This window comes from Aspergillus alliaceus (genome assembly GCF_009176365.1).
Source record: "Aspergillus alliaceus strain CBS 536.65 unplaced genomic scaffold BDW43scaffold_3, whole genome shotgun sequence".
Classification (NCBI taxonomy): Eukaryota; Fungi; Ascomycota; class Eurotiomycetes; order Eurotiales; family Aspergillaceae; genus Aspergillus; species Aspergillus alliaceus.
The window spans coordinates 733,415-750,481 of NW_022474686.1; the positions used below are offsets into that span (position 1 = coordinate 733,415).

Genomic DNA, 17,067 nt, shown 5'->3' on the forward strand with positions numbered 1-17,067 from the left:
TCTTTCTGACCCCCTCCAGGACCCTTCGCGAGAAGTCAGCCATGTACTTCCTGAAGGTCCGACCCCATTATTTACATAATACCCCCGGTACATCCGATATAAGCCTTGTTGTCCGGTCCGCATAGAAGGAATGGCCCGAAAAGGACCGTCGTGGTTCAGAAGTTTCCTGAGGCGACGAAATCATATGACCTGTTTTGCGTCCTTTCCAAGTGCGTCTTATGCCATCTTTGTATGGTTTTTGTAGTTATGGAGAAGGTCGGTGCAAAACCGGGTTTTACCTTCTCCCGCCGGCATGGGAGACTGGAAACTTGGCCAGGTACAACGGGAGCTCATATCTGAGTCTTAGGAGAGGTTACTGTGTTGCTAGAGCGTGCTCTGGATTCAATGTGCCCGCATCGTGACCACAATCTCTTCATATACTATTCTGGTCTGGCCGCGCTAATTCGGGTGAGACTCCGGGCATAACCCTTTAAGATGGTGAGCGACCATGCTGACATTGTGGATGAACAGCAGTGCAATCCAGTCCAATCAAAGAGGACAGACACGCATGAGACCAGGAGAGCGGATGCGCTCTCTTGCCTAAGGCGATATTGAAAGACTATCTATCCTACGCCCGTAGAGTATTGGCCAGATACGGTATCATCGCCTGGCTCTTAGCCAGGTTGGGGACCATCTTTATGATTATATGACCTTGTGTAGTCTACATCGCACTGGGTTCGAAGTTATCCCAGCTGCCGAATTCATGCTATCGACCCATGCAATATTGATTGGCTGTCCCTAAAAGAAGATCGACGCATGCTTGAGGCTGGGAAAGTTGCGACGGCCCTTGTTCGTGAGCTGCTTGTTTGGAAGGTTGCTCAAGGCCACTGATAGCAGCCTTCATAAGGCAATTTGGCTAGTTGCTTATCGAACGTTGCGACGACATCATTGCTAGTATTGGATAACTCCCGGCGATATTGCTCGTAGGGGGTATCTGGAAAATGTCACAATCACATCGTATCCAATAGATGATGGGACATGAAACAGAGCTTAGGGAGTCATAAATATTTATCTAGCTATTCTTTGGACTTCGCCAAAGTAGCCAACATATTGATAAATTCAACATGAGGCATACTCAAAACCGTTAGGTACGACTCGGTACTTCGTCGGTTTCAGGAGCTGCGGTAGTCTGATTTATGGCCCTTTAGATTTCCCTGGTTGATCTCCTCTGTATGTGGCTGGGAAGTGGGTAAGTAGAATTTTGATGCCCTAGCTAATGTTGATCGTCTTCGCAAAGCGAGGGCGCAGGCTATTCATAACAAAGAAAACCAAGGTCGCGATCTTCTTCATGCGATAAAGCTCTTGCGTAGGCTTACTACTGAGCCTAGAGACACATATCCTTGATTCAGTATGTGTCGAGCTACTTTACGAGCCTGGTTGGGAGGCCGGAATCTGCTCGTTATATGTGACGTCTTGACTTCTGCTAGGGTTATGAACCAGAAGCCCAACGCAGTGGTGTCATCTGGCTCTTATTGACCCTTTTGTGAGGTATAGGCATGACCCCCAGTTCGTTGTAAGTTTGGGAACGATGGTCGCTATGTATTCGATGTTGGAAATGCCCTTGGCACCACGTCGGCTGCTGGTAGGTATGGTTGGTGGAAAGTCTTGGGTTTCCGACAAAGCCCTTGCCAAGTGGTTGTTGGGCGTTCGACACAAGGTGTCTGCGATTGTAATAATGGTTGAGGTAATAGCAGGGTACACTTAACCAAGAGGAGCAGCTCGTTGCTTTGCCATACAACCCGGTATTGGCAAAATACCGGTCACTGGTACGAGGTGTAATGGACACCAATTGCTGCAGGGTACACCGTAAGATTGGCTACCATTCGCAGACACCGGGTACGCGCAGAGATACTCTTTGAAGTCAAGGCATGTCGCATGCTTGCAGTTGAGGATAGATAGGATTAGCGTCGTGGGTTGTTGCCTTCTTCACAAACCGATGTACAGAAGCTTTCTCGTGGTTGCGTTAAACGTTCGAAAATGGGAATAAGGTCGGCCGTCTGTGTTCCTTTATTCCAAAGGTGCCAGGCCCCCTAAGTGTCTGCAAGTACTTAGGTACCTGATATTCGCGGTCAGATACTGTTGAAGGTGGCCGTGCTGGTGGATCTATGGCTCCTCTCAGTATCATCTAGGCGTGTAGTCCGGTTTCGCTCAGCCAGCCTTCATCAAGGAGAGTCTTGCATCTGCTGAGCATGCCAGGGCATAGGGAGTATCATATACGGGCTGGATTGATATACTGTATCTCAGAACTCCATCCGAGAGCAGATGAACAATCCAAGATAGGGGTAGTTCGAGAAACAGATAAGAAGTCGTAGAATAACTAACGTCCAATCCCTACTCATGTTCTGTAGTTCCCTGGACCTGGACCCCATAACAGCTTAGACTCTGTGAGTAGCAGTTTAGCCATGGAGGCTCTCGTTTTAGGTAAGCTCACCTTTCCATACTGAGATTGAAAAGCCTTTCGGTCTTGATTATGGTAGTCGCCTTGCTGTAATGTAGTGGGGAATTCTGGGTGAGAATGCGACAGGATTTCTCAATGCATGACTTGATACCGGGCACCTGTTCTAAAGATACGAGGCTAGGGCCTGTAGCCCACCTTAAATAGAACTTTACTGGACTCTTAGTTAAGAGAATAATACACATTAGTGTCTGTGGTGATGATGCCTGACTTGAGCGCAGCCGTGCCTTGAGGATCGAGTTGTAATGGATCAGCTTCTCATACTCTCCCTTGGGCGCTACACTCCCTTGTGGATATTAAATCCAAGAGGTGGAGGTAATTATAAACATAGGAGAGTGGGATAAGGTATGATGATAGTGTGTGTAACTTGGAAGTTGTATAGTGGTAAAGGGAATCCTGAGGTTGGGGTGATTGCGTTTGATTTGTCAGTGTTTGTCTTAGGAGAAAGAAAGAACATTACGTGACCGTGCTCTGAGCCTTTGTGGGGAGTGAACAAAAAAATTTTCTGAGATCGCTTGGGTGACGGAATGTTTTTATATGAGGTCCAAATACAGGATTCACGTTTTATGGCAGGGTTTCAATATTCAGGGTAATATGATGAGATAACCATTCCCAAAAATCCAATGTGGACCAGCATATTCACAGAATATCTAATAGAGATAATCAAGGTATATAGATATATTGACAATTATCGAATAGTAAATACAAAGGTGGTGTGATCACTTCTTATCGATTTAATTCTGCTTCTCAACTCGATAGACGTGTATTCTATTAGCCCGCTGTGTCCGTGCATGCAAGGATAAGTATGATTTCAAGACGTTTAGTGATGGCATTTCTGTCAATTCATAACATTAGATCTCCACATTCCCAGTCTCAATTCCGACATGACAGGGTTGACAACTTACGAAGTCACTTCCACACTTGAGAGGCGTGCAGCACGCGAAGGCGCCGATAGTGCCGTTGGTATTGCAGTAACGTTCAACCTTCAATTTCCAATCATATTAGCGTGCAATCCCCATGACAGTGACTGGGTAGAGGGAATGAATGTGAAAGGGATAGTCAATGGTAAAGTGTGATGGGAGACATACACCCATGCATGATGCCTGGATGTTGGCTTCAGAGGGCCTGGCGACAGCAACGCTAGCGACGAGGGCGAAAACAGCGAGGAAACGCATATTGAATGGGTCAAGATGATTTGATAGGGAGATGGTTTGGGATCTGTCAAGTAGGGAGCTGGTTAGTTTATTATTATTACGACCAGTTCGATTTATCCCTTGGGTTGAATTAGGGTTGGAGGAGGTTGGTTGGTTGGAATGGAACAAACATACCAAACTTGCACGAGGCGGGGAAACGTGGGAATATTCGATTTACCAGTTCGAAAGAGAAGAGAGAGAGAGAGGATGAAGGTCAAAACAAAAATTCCCAGATAGGATCAGCCTCCACTTTATACAAGGAGAAAAATATATCCCCCCATGGAGCGCAAAGCGGTGGAAACAAGCCGTCCAACATCTCTCTCTAACCAAGGTAACCGAATATATTTAGAACCCTGCAGCCCAGAGGGGCGTGAAACGCGGTCCAGCAACTTACACCAAGGTCACTGCAAGCCATTGGCCCGTGGGGCAAGACCCAACTGGGCCTCAGCAAGTGACAGCTCGCTCATCTCTATCAGCGGAGTTGGATCTGCACCTTGAGCTAATAGTTTGCGAGGGCCGTTCTTGGCATCGGCTGATTGTTACTGTGTCTGTCGGTGTGTGTAAGGGATGAGAGTCGATCTTCATGGAGTAGGGATCGGCTATTAATTAGAACATTGAAAAATAGGGAAGGATAGACAGGAGTGCTTTGCTGCAGGTACATGTTATTATCGCCAGGGGGAGGGTTTTAGGTGCTGCAGTAAGGAACCGGTTTTTCCTTGGTTCGTTCATAACGATGATGATATATCTAAAAATGTTCGTTGGATTTATTGGTTTGTTGGGATCCACTGTTTCATCGTGGACCATCCGAAGATTTTCTCCGACTCTTGGGATCATAATGGATGATTGATATGATAATGCTTATTTGGACATGCGAGAGATGACGTCACCATCTTTGATGAGAATCGATTATTGATTCATGCTGTATAGAGTAGACCAATGTTCGTTAGTTGCGTGGAAATGCATCCCCAAAGAGTACGCCGGAAAAATAAAAATAAAAATGAAAATGTGTCACGACATGCAAATCACATCACGTGGTCCGAAACATGCAGCAAAATGACTCCAAAACGGACCCTCAATATGCTCTGTTGTCTCATAATGTATTGAAACAAATTTCCCCAATGAGATGAAAAAGATGAAAAACTATGAAGTCCGTTCCCAGAACAGTCGGATAAAACTATATACGGAAAGGACATAAACCAAATGTCAAACCCCAGGGAACATGCTGGGTGGACTGAAAAAAGAAAAAGAAAAGATCCATTTTGTCACCAATGCGTCGCCGACATTATATTATATTCCAATAGGCCACCCCCGATTAATTTCGCGTTGAGTGATCATTATGCAATGCAGGGCTCAATGTAAACAGTTTCGTAATATGTCTCAAAAAATGCCGAATCGTTTCGTCTTCCCCCCTTCTGTTTTTCTCAATTAGCGACGCAATCTCCATTAATCGACTATAAAAACGTACCCTTCTTCGTCTTTTCTCCTCGACCATTGATAGCAGCCTGCGTTGGGTCCACTCCATCTGAAGCAGCTCGAATGGCAGCAATCCGTTGTGTCGCCCGAACATCGCCTTGGTCAGCCGCTTGCACGTACCAGTAGTTGGCTGCCAGAATGTCACGACGACAGCCAATACCCATTTCGGTGAAATAGCCCACTGCGTATTGGGCTTTGGCCAAGCCTGCCAGGTGCCGCGATCAGTAGAGGCTTACCAACTTCAGTTAAACAGTACTTACCAGTCTCTGCTGCTCGCTTAGCCCATTCGTACGCCTCGCTCTCGTCTTTCTCTAACACAGGCTCTGCACCCACCAGATACCACGCACAGAGAGCCATCATCGCCAATGGATGGCCTGACTGCGCAGCTCCGGTGTAGAAATGAATGCTCAAGGCGGGGTCTCGAGGGCAGTTCAGTTTTCCATGCTCATAAGCGTCTCCAAGGCGATAGCTGGCCTCGATATGCCCCAAATCCGCCGATTTGGTAAAGAGCTGGGCAGCGTAGGCGGGATCTGGGAAGACATCATCACCATATCCCTCCACATGCATCAATCCCAGCTCGTATGGGGCAGAATTGTACTGTGAGTCGGCAGACTCGGTGGCCCGTTTCATCCATTTGATGCCTTCTCGATACCGCTTGCCGAGACCCATGTCACCCGCTAGGCAAGCCTTTGCCATGCGCAGCATAGCACCCGGATGATTCTTAGACGCGGCTTGGCGGTAAAATTGCTGGGCTTTCGCCGCCTCAACCCTAGTCCCCCAACCAAATTCGTAGCAAAGCGCGGTGCGGTAGCATGCTTCCACATGGCCATGCTTACTAGCCGCTACAAAAAGGGGAAACGCCCGATCGTAATCCTCCTTGCCTTTGCTGAAAAGTCCCGATGCGTAACCGTCGCCTAAGTAGTATTGCGCAAACGGATAGCTGCGGTCAGCTAGGCGCTGAAGAATTGACTTGGCTTCTTTGAGCAGGCTTGATCGAGTGATCTCTGGCTCTTTTCGGCCATAGACAGCCGCCACTCCCTCGCCTAGTTCCTCGGCCGGCATGTCCAACATGGCATTGACCATAAAGACTGCAAATTCATACTGTACCGCCGGGTTATCCGTCTTCTTAACATTGCCAAGGTACATATCAAAAGTTTGTTTATGGCTGAGCAAAGATGCGTTGTTACCGACAGATGAGCGGAGATGTGCATTGCCGAGTTGCACCGGTGCGGGACCTGGCTGGGGGTACGGTGTATTGAGGAGATCAACAAAAGACAGTGGCCGAACGTCGGGTGACGCACTGGACGACGAGCGCGCGTGTAGATACGGAGAAGCATGGGGAGAACTATTCCGTCCGTCGAGGTCCGAACCAAAAGAATACGTGGAATGCGGTCTGCGCGGCTTCCCCACGGCAAGATGACCGGTTGTACTAATAAAATTCTCGGCCGATCCAGTCGCGGGGGTAGCCCCCGAAGCAGGCTGGGAGCTTTGATAGGGGCGGTGATGGTAGTGTAAAGGTTCATAGGCCTCCGGTTCCTGAACCACACTATCCAAACTACCGCGAGAGCTGTTCTGGCCAGCACTTGGTGTATCTTGATCCAACGATGAACCGCTTGTCTTTGCCAAATTGTTTGGTTCATCCTTTACCTGGGCCTCTACGACCGACCAAGAGCCACTACTGGCGGGCGTATGATGGACGGAGGATTCAGCAACGCGTGAGGTAGCATACGAATCTCGCCGTGGTGGGAACGGGCCACTTGAGCTTCTTGCATGGGTAGGCGGCCGATCTTCAATTGACATATGAGTGAATGCATTGGTCGGGATTGGTGGTATATCGTAATCACTCTCAAAAGTCGCATGTGGCTCTTCATCCCCGTCAATCCTCACCGAAGGTGTAAAGGACTCCCGGTCTCCAGGAGTAGCCGGGAGAGGTTTTCGTGAAATAGCCATGCTCAATGGTCGCTTGGAGGTAGTTGGAGAAGCAAGCTCACGGTGAGGAGGGGGAGGGGGCGGAGAAGATCGAAGGTAAACCGGAGGAGGGGAAACGAGCTGAGGATATTCGCCTGCCACAGGACTAGCCATTGTTTCAGACAGACCTGTATCAGCTACTCTCACCAAGCCCTTCAAGCGTATGTAGGTGTATACAGGGCAAACGTCCGGTATTTCTACTGTGACGGAACCAGGCGTTAAGTGCCGGAGAAGCGGAGGTCTATAGACAGTGCATAGAGTCTGTCATGGAGAGAAGAAATGCAATGGTTATTCAAGCTCGAGCGATTGTAAAACAGCTCAGAAGCGAATGAACTTCAGGACGAGTCGAAGGGTGGGAAAAAAGACATGTACCGTGGAGAACTGGAGGCCGGCTGATGGGTCGACTGGAGAGGAGGTTGGGGTCCACTTGATAAACGTTAAATCACTAATACCTTTTGACAGCTAAGAGATACGCATACCGCGATATCCTGAGAATGGAAAGGAAGCCTGAAACGAGCGAGAAGAAAGAAAGACGGTCCAGACCAAGCGAAGGTGTGAAGTAAAAGAAGAGCAAAATGGACAGGATATAAGAGGGAAAGAAAACGATCAATTGCGTTCTCAATGGCGGAGATGTAGCCTTTCCGGATGATCCTTAGAGGAAGTTAGTATGTATTTTCGATGGTACTGTACGAACAATCGTATTTCATGTATCCATACCGAGTGATAGTACTTAAGCCGCACCTCACTAGCCTCGTATTAATGTTAAAGAAGGCGGGAGAGAAAGTGTGTGAGGGAGATGTAGAGAAGGGAGAAAAAGAAAAAGCACAAAAATGGTTTGCGAACACCCCCACTATCGACCTTCGTCCCTTGGCTTTTTCTTTCACGCTCTTCCTCTGGTTTGGAAATACGGAGTACGGAGTACGGAGTACTGAGTGCTTGCACTGTTCTCAAGTGGGGTTCTCTCTAGATTCCATGCTGAGTTGTTCTCTATTTTAATTTATTCAGAGTACATAATTATGCTTGTTCTTCCCTCTGAGAAGCTATTTAGTCTCAAATGTCTCAGTAACCCAAGTAGTAGCGGCAAATCATGTAAGTAAAAAAAAAAAAAAAAATTTCATTCGGACTTGCGGCGGCTTTACCGAGAGGTTTCAGTTAGAAAAAAGTTTGAGGGAAATAAATAGAATCTCAGTTCAGCGCTTAACCACCAGAGCGTCTGATATGTATGTTTCTGCAATATAAGTGCTTGACAATGGAGAGAAATGTAAAGTATGCCTGTGTGTACATGATCAAGAAAAGAAAAAAATACAATAATAAATGCCTTTTCCCTACAAGCTCGTACATACTTACTGTAGGTAAATGGTATGTATCCACTATGTATTCAAACTATTATGCATATGAGCCCATCGATGGTGTCTTCATGGCTCACCTGTGGATCGCCTCAGATACAGCACGGTTGGCGGAAGATGACAACGGCAAGAGATGTCATCAAAGACATACATGATTGACTGTTACACTGACCGGAGGTATAATACTACTACTGTACATTGTATATTTGCTACGTACTGATACATACAGAACCTACCAATAGGTGCCAATTACTGTAGCGCATGCAGGGCTATGACACGCCCATTCCAATGACCAGCCTTAATTCCGACGCAAAGCAATGCATGGAACCTGGGGCGGTGCGGAGTCAATCTCACATTTTACGAGGAATTATGCCTGATGTGCTGTACATCAGGTTGTTGCTTTCAGTGAAATAAATGCACACTAAGAATAGCAATGACCGGTGCGTGGCAGAGATAGGTAGTCATCCACTTTGAGCCTCGTCTTACTCGTAGTGGTTCTCTTAACCGAGAATGTGGCTTGTTCAATCGTAAACCATCGGTTCTTACTTGCATATGGCCATAACGCTCTTGTTGTTCTTCCTAAGAAAGCCCCAAAGGTGTCCGCAGAGGTAATGGGCAACAATAACAACGTTATGTTTAAGGTTCATGGATTGATCCATACAATGAGAATTAAAATCCACGGCACGTTGGCAATACATTTTCAGATCACGTACATACATTACCAAACGTAGAATAGGTCCTTCAAAAAGGTGAGATGAGTTTCATCAGTCAGGAAACACACGTCAAAACTGTTCGGTTGCCTTCTCCACCTTTTGGCTCGAGAGTCTCGGGATGGATAGATATGCATGTTTAAGCGAAAACGCAGCTCCTCCCAGTTGTTTTCAGAACAAACGTGGCTGACTAGGTATTCCTAGGTAGAAGCGTTCAGTTCAACCCCATGTACCGATCCCAGTCAAGAACTCTGGGGGCGATTGCTTGTGAGATGGCGTCATGGACCTGTTGGTTGCAATTTGATAAGATGGAATGCAAGAAAAGTAGTTCTCCACAGCAGGTTCGGTACCTAGACACTAGCAGACTAGCAGACGATCTACTGTCCCTATATCCGGTCCGGTTGCCTCCCAGGGCTTCTCGAATTTCGATACTTTGATGGGTGTCTATTCTAACTCCTTTCTTTCCGGGAATAATGAAGGACTAGCAGCCGGACTACATATTCTTGTCACCACTTCGTTGACTTCCGGAGAATTAGGCTGAAGACACTTGGCCTATCTAGATCCATGGCGCCTTACGACACCCAGTACATAACCTTTTCTCATACTCCATCGCTCAGAGCTTAAGTTATAGATTGAGTTTACCGAGTGAAACGATAGACTGTATTACCCACTAGGTGATGTTGCATAAGCACCAGGTAGCCATACTAAGGCTGAAAGTATAGTTATTACCTTAAAGATGTGCAGTGTAGATTGCTTCCAAGATAATAGCCATCGCTGAACGTACAGGTTAATCTTGCAACGATCTGTGGTTTAATACCCATTTAAAACTAAACTATCATTATTCAGATCATAGATACCTATCGTAGAACAAAAATCATTTCTTTCTTTCTATCCCCCTTCTGCTAACTTATTTGTTACATGCTTTGTCGGTTGGACAATGGCATCTAAGATCTATCAAATTTTAGGAATTTGGTGGATGTACATACGGTATGTACTATACTGTACTGTACATGCAGATGAAAGAGGACACTACTTCCGCTTTCTGATAATATTGCGCGTCTAAGTCTCTTTTTGAACAAAACAATAAAAATTAATAATAAAATAAAAGCTGGGTAAACCTTTTGTCCTGCACTCTATAATACCAATAGATTGTATCAGTTTTCTGTATTTCTGATATATCATTATTTAGTATTGGACATGAATCTTGGGTTCTGTTTCATTCATGTCAAATATATCCAATTACAACTTTCTAGTCCTAAGTCAGCATCACGCCCCATCCGAAGAATTTATGGTGTGCTGCCATCCAATTAGTGTGAGGTGTTTGAGCCCGAAAATAGAACATGGTCTCACTCAGTCCATTAGATACAAACTTTGTATGATGAGACGAGAGCAACACTAGGCTACTTAGGTCCAGTTCAACCATTTGAGTCTTCTCCTTTCTAGCATAGTGCAGATAGGTCATGTGAGGTACGATTTTTTTTCCCCTTATTTTTCCCCCGAAGGTAGTAACACCACCCTGGCTAATGGCGTCTAACTATTGAGTATTCTTGAGAAATAATAGCCCGTTGGGGCGCCCATTTAACCTTGATTTGGGAAGAGAGAGGGGCAAAGCGAGGAAAATCCCTAATGAGAAACCATGAGGAAGTATGATTGGCTGGAGGGTGACGGTCCTTAAACCTGATCTGGTTAGTGCGCTTGAATTGGGGAAACCAGTACCCAATGAGCGATGGTCAGCCGATAGAAAGGTACGAGTAACCTTTCCAACACAATTTTTTTTTTTATTATGGTTCGGTCCAAGTTGACGGTTTCAATGATCCCATGAGATCTAGCGAGTTAATTCCATTGGTGGCGACCCGCTAAATCTGGACCTAGCCCCGACCGATTGCCCCTAGCGACGCAGCAGCACATGGATGGCAGTTATTTGTGTACACTAATGAAAGGTTCCCGTGGTCACTGCCAAGTTGTTTTTATTATTCTGAGTTATTCTACTCCGTATCGTACAAGATGACGATGACTATCTAGTCTAATTTTATTACCCCTTTTACTAGATAGCATCTATGCACTAGTCAACTATTACTAACTAACAAAATCGCAGTGTGGCCGGACTCGTTTTCTGGCTTCGGCCGGGTACTTCTGTAGCTAAACATGTATGCACTCTGTACTCCATATGCGCAAATCTATCCTATGGACGGATAATATTAATTCTAAATGATTAATCCATCAAGACCAAAACAATAATACAGCAGATAACGCTATCGCCTCAAACAAATTACCGGGTACAGCAGGTACCCTCCACCTCTCAGGGACGGTCCATTGTGGTTAGGCAGGATCTGGCCTGAGGTGGTATTTCCCATAATGTACCACCAGGTGATCAGCGTCTGCTCCGCACCATCTCAATTCATTGTCCCGCGAATTTCCTCTCCCATTCCTCTTCTTCTCCCCTTCACTAGCTCCCTACATTCAAATCTCTCGCTTATTTGGATCGTCCGGAGTGTGGTCGCTCGATCGTGCATTTTCTGACTCGTCTTCCAAGTTGTTCGCTCGCTTTATTTACCGGCAGTCTCTTATTCGCTACTAGTTGCCCTCTTCCTGCGCTCAAACATACGGCACTAGAATTATACGATCGCATTCTATTTCATTCACTCGCTGTCATTTTGTATCGCTATCTGGTTTCCGACATCATCGGTCGATCCCTTGCAGCTAGCCATACCGCGCAGCACAACATCATCGCGTCGCTCACTGTCTATGCTGAGATCCAGCCAGTGAACACCGCATTCGCAACCAAATACTGCCGTCTATGCTCGCTTCGGTTTGACGGTGAGTGCATCGCTATGTGCACTCCATAATTTGCCCGAATTGTACAATTGCCCGTACTTCGTGCTGATATACTAGTTCATCGTGTAGAAAGATCATGTCTTTGCCGCAACGGCCGGGGAAGGTTTCTCCGCGACGAGAAGAAGTCCACTCTGCTTTTCGAGAATCGTCACGCAGACGACGACGAGACAGTGAGACGGGTGGTCTCACTGATACGCTATCAAGCCCCACATCACATCGTCACCATCATCACCGACGCCATCGCTCGCATAGTTCTCGAAGGAAGAAAGATGTAGACGAAGAAAGGGCAGACACGGGCGAGGATATTAGGCGCAAGAAGAGTTTTGTTAAACCGGAGCGCAGTCGCATCGATCATGAGCATCCCAATTACCACTACAGCCAGCGATCACAGAATATGCCCACATACCCATCGGCGACAGGACATGAACCATTAATGGGTGGAGATGGCGAGGTTGATACGAGCAGTTCCCGCAGCATGGATAGGGCCAAAGAAGGACTAGATGGTGAGCATGGAAACATCAACAAGCCTATGGAGCGGGCTCCGAGTCGGCGTCGGACCAAGAAAAGGAGGCACTCTCGGAAGATCTCGAAAAAGGCAGCTGCACAGGAAAGGAGACGACAAAGGGCGCTCGAGCAAGCCCGCCCTCCCAGTCTGTGGAGTACGTATTGCGCAATCATCACTTTCTGGGCCCCGGATTTTGTTTTGCGGTGCTTTGGAATGCCGCAAAAGGCACAGCGGAGTGCGTGGCGCGAGAAAATTGGTCTTATCAGTATTATCTTACTCATCGCAGCGTTTGTCGGTTTCTTGACTTTCGGTTTTACGGCCACTGTATGTGGTACCCCCCCAGTACGGCTAAAGGTCAATCATGTTACCAGAGGCTATATGATATTCCACGGGAAAGCCTATGATTTGTCTAAGTCGAAGCACCCCGCGGCTGCTGGAATCCCAGGTGGTTCCAACGTCCTATATGATCTACCCGACAAGTATGGTGGTCAAGATGGGAGTTTCTTTTTCCAACAAGTTAATGGGGCATGTAAGGGTCTGATCACGCTTGCGGACGGGTCGGACGTGCCCACAAACGCGAACGGGGACTTGGCCTGGTATTTCCCATGTACAGCTTTCAACCAGGATGGCTCGTCGGAGCCAAACTACACGGAACCGTACTACAAAGGATGGGCATGTCACACATCTGGAAATTCTCGGAAATCATTCTACAGCCTTGGAAGCTCTGGTGATGTGTATTACACGTGGGAGGACACTAAGAACAAGAGTAGGAACCTGGCAGTATACTCTGGAAACGTGCTAGACCTCGATCTCCTACGGTGGTTCAACACTGACCAGGTGAAATATCCGGCCAAGTTTGACCAGCTGCGCAAAAATCCCGATGTGCGCGGCGTTGACCTTACATATTACCTTCAGACAGGAGAAGAGAAAAAGATCGGCAAATGTCTGTCTCAGATAATCAAGGTCGGGAGTATAGATACTGACACAGTTGGGTGTATTGCCTCTAAAGTCGTTCTCTATGTGTCCCTGGTCTTCATCCTATCCATTGTCGTCGTCAAATTTGCATTCGCCTTAGTCTTCCAGTGGTTTCTCGCCCCGCGGCTCGCCGCTCAGAGGACGAGCATGAGCTCAGACCCTAGGAAACGTAATCAACAAATTGAAGACTGGTCAAACGACATTTATCGGCCCGGTCCTCGTTTGACAGACACTGTGGATCGCCCCGGTAAAAGGGCCAGTTTCCTCCCAACGACTTCTAGGTTCTCTAGTCCTTACACGGTGAGTAATGGCGGGAAACAACGCCCACAATGGGTGACGATGGCAAGCCAAAACTCTACCAGCCGGTTAGTCCCTGGTGGTGGCTCTATGTATAAGCTGAGCCACAATAGCAGCGGTGGGACCTTGAGTGCGGATCCTTCTCGTCAGAATCCCACGGCTAGTCGAACGAGTTTAGTACAAGACTCCCGCTACTCCACTGCCAACCCTGACTCTGACGGCGTTGGAGGGGGTGGGTACATTCACGAGGCTGTTGTTCCTCAGCCACCACCTGAGTGGCAGCCCTACGGGTTTCCCTTGGCTCATTCCCTCTGCCTGGTGACTTGTTACTCTGAAGGTGAAGAGGGTATCCGTACTACTCTTGATTCCATTGCGATGACAGATTATCCTAACAGCCATAAGACGATTGTCGTCATCTGTGACGGTATGATCAAGGGAAAGGGGGAGGAATTTTCTACCCCCGAAATTGTGCTACGCATGATGCGTGATCCAGTTATCCCCATGGATGAGGTTCAGCCGTTCTCTTATGTAGCAGTGGCAACCGGCTCTAAACGTCACAACATGGCGAAAGTCTATGCTGGCTTCTATGACTATGGGGAGACGTCCATCATTCCAACGGAGAAGCAGCAGCGTGTTCCAATGATGATTGTTGTGAAATGCGGAACACCGTCCGAAGCAAAACAATCAAAGCCAGGTAATCGGGGCAAGCGAGACAGTCAAATTATCCTGATGTCTTTCCTGCAGAAAGTGATGTTCGATGAACGAATGACGGAACTTGAATTCGAAATGTTCAACGGTCTCTTGCACGTGACCGGCATACCACCGGATTTCTATGAAGTCGTACTCATGGTCGACGCTGACACCAAAGTCTTCCCGGACAGTTTGACTCATATGATCTCTGCCATGGTTAAGGATCCCGAAGTCATGGGCCTATGTGGTGAGACTAAGATCGCCAACAAGATGGACAGTTGGGTGACTATGATTCAAGTATTTGAGTATGTTAAATGTTTCTGTATGTTGCCTGTGCTTTATTGACTGTCCTTCTAGGTATTTCATTTCCCATCATCAATCTAAGTCGTTTGAGTCCGTCTTTGGCGGTGTGACTTGTCTCCCTGGATGTTTCTCCATGTATCGAATCAAAGCGCCAAAAGGTGGCCAGAACTACTGGGTGCCGATCCTTGCTAACCCCGACGTGGTGGAGCACTATTCGGAGAATGTGGTGGACACTTTACATAAGAAAAATTTGCTTCTGCTAGGAGAGGATCGGTATCTATCGACTCTGATGCTGCGGACCTTCCCCAAGAGAAAACAGATCTTTGTGCCGCAAGCCGTCTGCAAGACACAAGTGCCCGACAAGTTCATGATCCTTCTTTCGCAGCGGCGCCGCTGGATCAACAGCACAGTTCACAATCTGATGGAACTGGTCTTAGTGCGGGACTTGTGCGGAACGTTCTGCTTCAGTATGCAATTTGTCATTTTCATCGAACTGATTGGAACACTCGTCCTCCCTGCCGCTATTGCGTTTACCTTTTACGTGGTCATTTCGTCTATCGTGAAGAAACCTGTGCAGGTCATTCCGCTGGTCCTGCTGGCGCTCATTCTGGGTCTCCCGGGCGTGCTCATTGTCGTCACCGCCCACCGGTTGGTCTATGTCTTGTGGATGCTTATCTACCTAATCTCCCTGCCCATCTGGAACTTTGTTCTTCCGACCTACTCATACTGGAAGTTTGACGACTTTAGCTGGGGCGACACGCGGAAGACTGCCGGCGAGCAGGATAAGGGGCATGATGATGGCGAAGGAGAATTCGACAGTAGCAAGATCACTATGAAGCGCTGGCGAGATTTCGAGAAAGGTATGTGCATGTTGAGAGGATGCCATGATAACATAGCAGCTAACATGACTGGTAGATCGCCGGCTTCGCATGCAAGCTGCGTGGGGGCAACCTCCGATGGGAGGATATCCTTCGCGCTACGAAGAATACTCCGATTATTAGGATAGTAACGTGTGTCTTGTGTTGTGCGTTTTCAATCTTGGGCCATGAGCGATTGGCTTGACGTTGTATAATGTTTTTTTTTATCTTTTCTATTTCTTTATTCGGGATTCGTCTCCAAAAATATTATCAACTGTAGCTTCCAGTGGAGGGTAAAGACCGTACACTGGTGTTATTGGAGATTCTTCATCTGCAAGGATGGTTGGATTGTGAATTTTTTTTTGATAGTATTTGACTTTTGTATATTTCTGAGCGAGACTAGCGATGAACCTTTTGGACTATGTACGTAATGAATGATATGGGAAGATGAGACTCACCTCGAGAGTATTAGGAACCTCCGTACCTACCACTAGTCCTAGTATAGATCCCTTAATAACGAATTATGGAAATATTTTATATTAGTATAGTTTCTTTTTCTTGTTTTTTAATCTAGAAAAAGAAAACGAAAAAGAAAAAGGAAAGGATCGGAGCCAAAGAAAATAAAAAGCAATTATGATACCGGAGTCAATAGTAATATTCGTCCTTTAGCTCTCCTAGTGAGCAGCATGTCAGATCTTAGTAGGATTCCCGAAAAATGACCCTTGCCACAGCTGCCGATGAAACTCGTGTGGTTCCTGTTCTGAAGATTTATGTTACTGGATTCTTCGACCTACAGGTATATTTCTTTTGCCACTACTGTACGACTCCTGAAAATGTTTGATGTTGGTCTTTCTGACTAAGGAACCCACCATCCCAATACAGTCATACCATATCTCTCAGGCATTCAACGAATTCTTGCGGATCATCCCGTCCATGTGACGGCTCATGCACGTTCTTCTGTGTTGGTTCTCCAATTTTCCCCCTCCACGGGTATCTTTAATTTAGTTTTCGATGTCATATAATGGAGCCTGACTTGACCTTATTCATTCTTGACTTGACTCCCTCCCAGTTATTATAGACCCTTTTTTTTCTATCAAGATAAAAAAAAAAAAGAAAAAAGAAGAAGAGAAAGAGGCTGGAAACTACATCCGATCGGCAATCGTGTCGTTGTCTACCGGTAATCTTCCACCAGAAGGTGAAATAAAAAAAGGAAGGAAAAGACAACCAGTTATCCAAAGGCAGAGACAACTTTTTTCATTTGTGTTACCGTACATATATTCACGAAACTTATCATCGGTTTCCTTCCTTTCTTTTCTTTTCTTGTCTTGTCTTGTTTCAAGGTCTGGTCTGTGTTCCCATTTTGGGAGTTGAACATCGAACTACTGCAACTTGCTGGGTGTTACATTTTCTTTTATTGAACG

The 17,067-nt window shown here is 46.7% G+C and overlaps 4 protein-coding genes across 4 annotated transcripts; 2 read left to right on the forward strand and 2 right to left on the reverse strand.

Annotated features, from left to right (window-relative positions):
* The first annotated feature begins 797 nt into the window (after positions 1-797).
* On the forward strand, positions 798-1,788 carry BDW43DRAFT_261999 (uncharacterized protein). Its single transcript, XM_032040375.1, has one exon. It carries the CDS (start codon positions 1,568-1,570, stop codon positions 1,742-1,744), a length of 177 nt encoding a protein of 58 aa, XP_031905379.1. The 5' UTR covers positions 798-1,567; the 3' UTR covers positions 1,745-1,788.
* A 1,526-nt stretch (positions 1,789-3,314) lies between these two features.
* On the reverse strand, positions 3,315-3,669 carry BDW43DRAFT_306399 (uncharacterized protein; the record flags this gene model as incomplete). Its single annotated transcript, XM_032046018.1, has 3 exons — positions 3,315-3,329; positions 3,400-3,477; positions 3,583-3,669. The coding sequence occupies 3 exons, from the start codon at positions 3,667-3,669 to the stop codon at positions 3,315-3,317; spliced, it is 180 nt and encodes a 59-aa protein (XP_031905380.1).
* Positions 3,670-5,064: 1,395 nt separating this feature from the next.
* chs3 (putative chitin synthase activator (Chs3)) lies at positions 5,065-7,242 on the reverse strand (the record flags this gene model as incomplete). The annotated part of the gene is made up of 3 exons (XM_032044263.1): positions 5,065-5,099; positions 5,153-5,365; positions 5,421-7,242. 3 exons carry the CDS (start codon positions 7,240-7,242, stop codon positions 5,065-5,067), a joined length of 2,070 nt encoding a protein of 689 aa, XP_031905381.1.
* A 4,675-nt stretch (positions 7,243-11,917) lies between these two features.
* On the forward strand, positions 11,918-15,942 carry chsF (chitin synthase CHS3). Its single transcript, XM_032038049.1, has 4 exons — positions 11,918-12,001; positions 12,077-14,791; positions 14,844-15,649; positions 15,705-15,942. The coding sequence occupies exons 2-4, from the start codon at positions 12,096-12,098 to the stop codon at positions 15,788-15,790; spliced, it is 3,588 nt and encodes a 1,195-aa protein (XP_031905382.1). The 5' UTR covers positions 11,918-12,001; positions 12,077-12,095; the 3' UTR covers positions 15,791-15,942.
* The last annotated feature ends 1,125 nt before the right edge of the window (positions 15,943-17,067 follow it).